Genomic DNA, 6,905 nt, shown 5'->3' on the forward strand with positions numbered 1-6,905 from the left:
ACGTTATGACATCCCGCTGGCGCCAGGCCAGCCAAGGTGGGGGTGATGCAATTGCTCGGGGGCCCGACCATCGCCCCATGATCGCCCTGCAGAGGGAGGCCCAGGCCACCGGCCAGCAGGGCAATCAATCGGGGGACTCCACGATTGCCCCAAAGAGGGAGGCCCAGGTTACCTAGCCAGCGGCGCTGCGGCGGGTGGGCGGAGAACAGGAAAGCAGCCTATATGAGGTGATTGATTGCGAGGCTCCCAGACTGTGATAGGTGCAGGCTGGGCTGAGGGACCCCCCTTCTCCCCCCTACCACCAGAGTGCATGAATTTCATGCACCGGGCTTCTAGTAGCAATATAAGTATCAATATGTAAGCATGTAATAAGATAAGCTGTCTTAGTGTGCTCCCTATTCCCCGCATGGTCCTTCTGCTTCACTAGTCCACAAGGGTCAAGGGTCAAACCGATAGACAACTCCATGGCAGCCGGCAGCCCTAACAGCACGCTGGCCCCTGATACAGGAGTGGGGAAGGGCGAGCACTCATTCCCACAGCCACCAGAAATGCTGACTGCGAAGGCGTGCAGTTCCCAATTTACATAAAGGACTGTCCAGAAGCATTCCACGACAAACTCTCTTGCTCCAGTCAGGATGACTCCCAAGGACCACCCCAGGTGCAAAGTGCTTGGTGTTAGCTGTTGGCTAACATTGCTTGGGTTGCAACCGCATCTCATTTCAACTTCTGCTCAAGTCTGGTTCCCTGAAGCACTTACCAGGTGTGGCTCCTGGGTGTACTCCCAATCCACTCCCCACACACAAATCTCCGCCTTAGCATCTCCTTCCCAGGGAATCCAAATGAAGACGATGGTCCTTGCTTACGTATCATTTAGGTGCCAGGAACTCTTTTTAAGACATCTTTACATCTCTAAATTTAATTCTTACAAAATTCTTATGTAGTAGGAAGCGTTACCATCTGTAAGACCACAAAGGTTCTAGGTGGTGGAATCAGGATTTAAAACCAAGATCCCGGAGGCCATTTCATTAATGTCTCCTTTGTAAGATTAAAGATACTGAGCATTGTTTCAAAAAATTAAAAAGATATACATCCGCCCTAGCCGGCTTGGCTCAGTGGATAGAGCGTCAGCCTGCGGACTGAAGGGTCTCTATTCCAGGCCAGGGCACATGCCTGGGTTGCGGTCTCAATCCCCAGTAGGGGGTGTGCAGGAGGCAGCCGATCAATGATTCTCTCTCATCATTGATGTTTCTATCTCTCTCTCCTTCTCCCTTCCTCTCTGAAATCAATAAAGAAATATATTAAAAAAAAAAAAAAAGATATACGCCCAACCATCGTGGCTCAGTGGTTGAGCATCGACCTATGAACCAGGAGGTCCAGTTGATTCCAGGTCAGGGCACATGCCCGGGTTGTGGGCTCGATCCCTAGTAGGGGGCATGCAAGAGGCAGCCGATCAATGTTTCTCTCTCATCATTGATGTTTCTATCTCTCTCTCCCTCTCCCTTCCTCTCTGAAATCAATAAATATATATTTTTAAAGATATATATAAAATGTAATGTGTACAGAGGTCTGAAAAACAACATAGTGTGATTGAGACAATGAAAGGAATCCAGCAATTCCAGGTTCTGCAATGAGGTTGAAGAAATAGGCAGACAGAGGTTTTGGAGGTGACTTTCATCTTAGTTCAGGAAAAAGCTTTAATTAATTTATTTTTTATTTAAGTACAAGTGCTCTGACTCTGAACTTAGGGTGTACCATGGTTGCCTCTTCAAGGAATCAAAAATGTTTACTCTGCCTAGACACAAAGGCAATTCTAACAAATAATTGTCTGCACTTTATAAGTAAACTAGAGGCCCGGTGCATGAAATTCATGCATGGGGAAGAGGGGGAGGGGTTATTGCCAGTTTAGGCCTGATCCCTTTCGCAATCTGAGACTGCTCGCCTGCCTGCCTGATTGCCCCTAACCACTCGCCTGCCTACCTGATCACCCCTAACCGCCTCTGCTTCGGCCCCCGCCACAGAGGCTTCATCTGGAAGGATGTCCGGAATTATGTCCGGAAGGTTGTTTGGCTGTCTGGTCTAATTAGCATATTACACTTTTATTATTATAGATGATATTGGCGTCCAAAATTGTTTTGGTGTATCAGTCCATTTCATTCAGTTTCAAGACACTGGTCTAGTTCCTAGATGCCCACCTGATTAAACTGCTTTAGGCTACCCAAATGGGTAACCAAGTTTCTCCAAAACATCCTAAATTTTGAATGGTGATTCCCTTTTTCTTTTTTATGCTACTAGTTGACACTGTGTCAAAGATCTTTAATTCTTACTGCCCTTCTCTGCCTAATATCAACTAACCCTGGAACCTATAATTCTAACTCTAAAATTAGACCTCCTGCCCTAGCTGGTTTGGTTCAGTGGATAGAGTGTCGGTCTGCGGACTGAAAGGTCCGGGGATCCATTCCAGTCAAGGGCACATGCCTGGGTTGCGGGCTCAGTCCCTAGTAGGGGGTGTGCAGGAGGCAGCCGATCAATGATTCTCTCTCATCATTGATATTTCTATCTCTCTCTCCCACTCTCCCTTCCTCTCTGAAATCAATAAAAAATACATATTAAAAAAATAAAATAAAATTAGACCTCCTTAGATATGCATGTTTAACTTATTTCCAGGTCTTTAGTTATCCGTGTATCTGATCATTATCTCTGCGTGTAATAGCATATCTCCCTGTATAGCTGATAGCTTCCTCAGAACTCCTGGTCCCCTTTGTTCCTTCCACTGAACCAGGCCCCAGGGTCTAGGGTCAGACCAACAGATGATTCCATGGCAGTTAGCATCCCTGACAGCAGTCTGGCCCCAATATAGGAGTGGTCCCATAGGCTATTTCAGCTTCCGCCACAGCCAATGCCTTCAGCGATCACTAAACGTCTAGATTTTTCTCTTCTTCCTATGACTAATCAAATCAGAAGAAAGGCACGTGAGATGCTGGTGGCGGTCTCGGCTTGAACTCTTTGCTTGCCATCATGCAGCTATCCATTAGGAATATCCAGGCCATCAACATGTTCATCTCTTCTTGGGCCTTAGTCTTCTTGGCATTAGGGATATTGGTCGATGACTGGGTTATACTAAATATTGAAACCAGAGCAAATATAAAAATCCACAGCCCATGGATATCTAGTACTATTTGGCCAAAAGGTAAGAACGATACCCTGGGAAGATGGGTGGAGAGGGAAGGTTCACCTTTCCTTGACTTCCATTGGCCGTACCAGCTTACTCATTATTCGCTGGTGCAACTTCCTCAGGCGGCAGTGGGCCCACTTTCCTAATCAATACAGCCGAGGCAGAGTTCAAAAATCTCGCCATTTCTAATGTTTTGGAGATGTTTCGAAGTTCACAGACTTACTGGCTGGACAGTTGAGAAGTCTTGGCAGTAGCAGCAGGGTGACCCAGCACAGCAAGAACAGGAGGGTATCAAAGAAAGGCTACGGGCAACCAGGAAAGTTGGTTATATTGACAGCAGAGGTGGACAGGAGAAATTCGAGTATTTCCTAAGAAATGCGTTCTGAGAAAGGGAAGGAGGAGAAAAAGAAGCTTACAGAGATACCAAGATAGAAACGGTTTCTTTGGGTTCTCTCTCCCATTCGGCTTAGGGTTTCCTGCTTCTTCATCACCCCCACTTCTGTCGGTATTATGTAATCAACCCCCCCCCCCCCACCATTTCCATTTTGACCTAGAGATGTGTGGCCCTGGGTGGAAATGAGCCGAGAAGAAACATCTGTCCTTCTCTCAAGATAGCGTCTGCTTTCCAACAGGTGACATGGAAGTGATCAGAGTCATGCTGATTGTGGTCCTCAGCTTGTCCTACTGTCACAACTGCTACCTGGGATTGGAATTCACCTATATGTTTCCTCAAACTGCGTGTGTCACCTTCACGGCTGCCTTCCTCACTTTCTTCACAGGTAAGACTCCCTGGCTCCCCTAACACGGGCGTGGAGGTGGACTTGGTTTGTGAGCCCAGCCTGTAGTTTCTGACTAATGTGGCCTTCCCAGATGTTTGGCTCCGATATGCAGCTTCTGAATGGAACCATCCACGGACATGGGATAGGTTCCTGGATGAGGTGCATATATACAGGGTGGAGGCTTAGAAATTAGGCCTATCTGAGGGTTAAGATGCGTAGAAGCATCACGGTTCCTCAAAAGCGTCTTTTTTCCCCCTCCTTTTGTTTGGCCATTAGGTACCCTTCTGCTCTCTACACTCCTCCTGTATCACATAAAGCTAAGGCAAGGCAAATCCGTGTACTACTCTAACTATCATTTCACCTGGAACATTTCCACGGCCTACTTAAGTATTTTCTTCCATTTTGCCTCCGGTGAGTGTTTTGAGGGCCTTGGATGGGTAAACAAGAACCAACCTTTCCTGGAGAGGAGGGAGAGTGAAAGGATGGGAAAAGGGAATAAGGAAAAAGTACCAATCCTTGCATTTTAAGGGGCTAAAGTTCATGTGGACTCACTGTCTGATGACAGTTCCTCTAGAGACAGAGCTGGAGACCAGGACTGGGTGACACGGTCAACATACCGGCCTAAGGGGGCAGCTCCTTATCTCCACCTTTGCTACTGTCTTTCACACCCTCCCCATCTCAGGGAAGACTAAAGAGCATGCATAGCATAGAATGTTCACGTAGGTGGGGGGGCAGTGTCCTGCCAAGGCAGTTTTAGATCAGAGAAAAGCAATCTCTAATACTAAATGTTCAGCCACCGACATTGGAGACCCTTCTTTCTAAAAGTGGTTTTCTGCCGAGACTGGTTTGGCTCAGTGGATAGAGCGTCGGCCTGCGGACTCAAGGGTCCCAGGTTCGATTCCGGTCAAGGGCATGTGCCTTGGTTGCGGGCACATCCCCGGTAGGGGGTGTGCAGGAGGCAGCTGATCAATGTTTCTAACTCTCTATCCCTCTTTCTTCCTCTCTGTAAAAAATCAATAAAATATATATTGAAAGTGGTTTTCTTTTTGTTTTTTTTTTGTTCATCCTCAACCGAGAATATTTTTCCATTGATTTTCTTTTTTCTTTTTTTTTTTTTTTTTTTTTTTTAGGGAAAGTGGAAGAGAGAGGGAAAGACAGAGAGAGACATTGATGTGAGAGAAACACATCAGTTGGTTGCCTCCTGCACACGCCCCGACCAGGGCTCGGGCCGGAAGAAGTCTGCAACGAGGGTACATGCCCTTGACCGGAACAGAACCTGGGACCCTCTGGTCCGCAGGCCGACCTCTATCCACTGAGCCAAACCGACGAATGGCTCTGAAAGAGTTTTAAAATTTCATTTAGAAATTCCTAACTCAGATGCATGTCCCCTTTCAAAAAGAATCCTCCATCTTGTGTTTGTTGAGAAGTGTTTAAACTCTTCTGCACCCAATTTTAGTCTGTTCCACCGAAGCATCCGTCCTCCCCCTTCCAAATTTCTTGGGGCGGTTCCAAAGAGACCCCCCTGGGCTTTGGGTCAGCGTCTCTCCGCCAACACAGAGGGAAATATTTCTTGACTATTTCATGAAACATCTACTGTTCCTCTGTCGCCCTCCCCTGGATTCTCTCTTCCGCAGGATTCTTCTCTCTCCTGCAGCACCAGCGGACCACGAACAGTAGCACCTCCGAAGCCACCATGCAACACTTGGGCCAAGACAGTGATTTCAGACAGCAGTCTGGGAATTCTATCCAAGTTATCCCATTACCAGAGCCAACCCCCATTCTACCTAGCATTGTCCATGTACCCTCCCCTAAAACCAGGGAGAATGAGCTCCCAAAGGCCTCCCAAATCCAAAAACGCCGCGTAACCTGGGCTCTGTGATTTGATCACCCATCACTCCTATGTGCTCATCTTAATGAAAACAGTCTCGTGTGCACGTTTCTGGGTGGATGTTCAACCATGCTGTCTGCAAATGACCGTGACCTGGTTGAAATCGGTCAGAAAACCCAGAAATGGCTTTTCTTTCTTTTTTTTTTTTAAATCCCTTAACCTGCTGAACTATTTTTTTCTATTTGATGTCACCATTTAATAACATTTGTTAAAAGGTAATAAATATTGCATAACGAATATTTGCTGTATTGTTCATCATATACATCACAAGAGTTTAGAGTAATATATAATACCTTCTGGGTTTTGTTTATTTTGTGAAATATTTCAAACATGCGCAAAGAATACAAAATAATATAATAACCTGTGTACACATCATCCAACTTTATGAAATTTTACCAGTTCGCCCTATTTGCTTTATTTTTTTTTTCAATTACAGTTGGCATTCAGTATTATTTTATGTTAGTTTCATGTGTACAGCATAGTGATTAGACACTTATAAAATTTGAATTGTTCCCCATGATAAGTCTATATGATTGTATTAACTAATGTCACCCCAGTAAATCCAATAATTTTTTTAAGAAAAACAAACAAACAAAAGGAGTGGAAAATTTATGTCACAAAAATACTGAGGAACAAAGCCCACAAAAATTCTGGTATGTCTGTGTTAATTTAGGTTAAGTAAATGTTCAAGTAGGAATTAAGAGATACAAAAGTCATTTTATAAAGATGATAGGGCCCATTTAACAGGAAAATATTAAAATGCTAAATCTATGTGAACCTAGTAAAATAGCTTCAAAATCTATATGACGTATGAAAATTGCTATTAGTAAGTCATCATTAATAAAAAGTATCCTAACAGTTTATTGATCCGTAACATGGATGCACTTTATATAGATCTATAGATAGATAGGTAGATCTACATAAAGTGCAGAGTATGAGAAAATGACTGTCAATCAAGAATCGTATGCTATGCCACTACCAAGAATGTGAGATAACATTTGCAGATAGGGTTTTTACCACTAACAGAACCTTATCAAAGAGCTTAAAAAATAACCAACTGTATCCT

At 44.8% G+C, this 6,905-nt stretch overlaps 1 protein-coding gene across 1 annotated transcript; it reads left to right on the top strand.

The window, feature by feature from the left end:
* Positions 1-2,814: 2,814 nt before the first annotated feature.
* On the top strand, positions 2,815-6,076 carry TMEM225 (transmembrane protein 225). The gene is made up of 4 exons (XM_028146863.2): positions 2,815-3,187; positions 3,805-3,951; positions 4,228-4,362; positions 5,586-6,076. The coding sequence occupies exons 1-4, from the start codon at positions 3,016-3,018 to the stop codon at positions 5,828-5,830; spliced, it is 699 nt and encodes a 232-aa protein (XP_028002664.1). The 5' UTR covers positions 2,815-3,015; the 3' UTR covers positions 5,831-6,076.
* Positions 6,077-6,905: the final 829 nt, after the last annotated feature.

Source organism: Eptesicus fuscus, chromosome 23 (assembly GCF_027574615.1).
Source record: "Eptesicus fuscus isolate TK198812 chromosome 23, DD_ASM_mEF_20220401, whole genome shotgun sequence".
In the NCBI taxonomy this organism is placed as follows: domain Eukaryota; kingdom Metazoa; phylum Chordata; class Mammalia; order Chiroptera; family Vespertilionidae; genus Eptesicus; species Eptesicus fuscus.

Excerpts from the sequence above, each read along its gene's own strand:
- TMEM225 (XM_028146863.2), top strand. The coding sequence starts at position 3,016 with ATGCAGCTATCCATTAGGAATATCCAGGCCATCAACATGTTCATCTCT. Across the intron at positions 3,188-3,804 it reads TAGTACTATTTGGCCAAAAG|GTGACATGGAAGTGATCAGA; the intron begins GTAAGAACGATA and ends GCTTTCCAACAG. Across the intron at positions 4,363-5,585 it reads TTTCTTCCATTTTGCCTCCG|GATTCTTCTCTCTCCTGCAG; the intron begins GTGAGTGTTTTG and ends TCTCTTCCGCAG.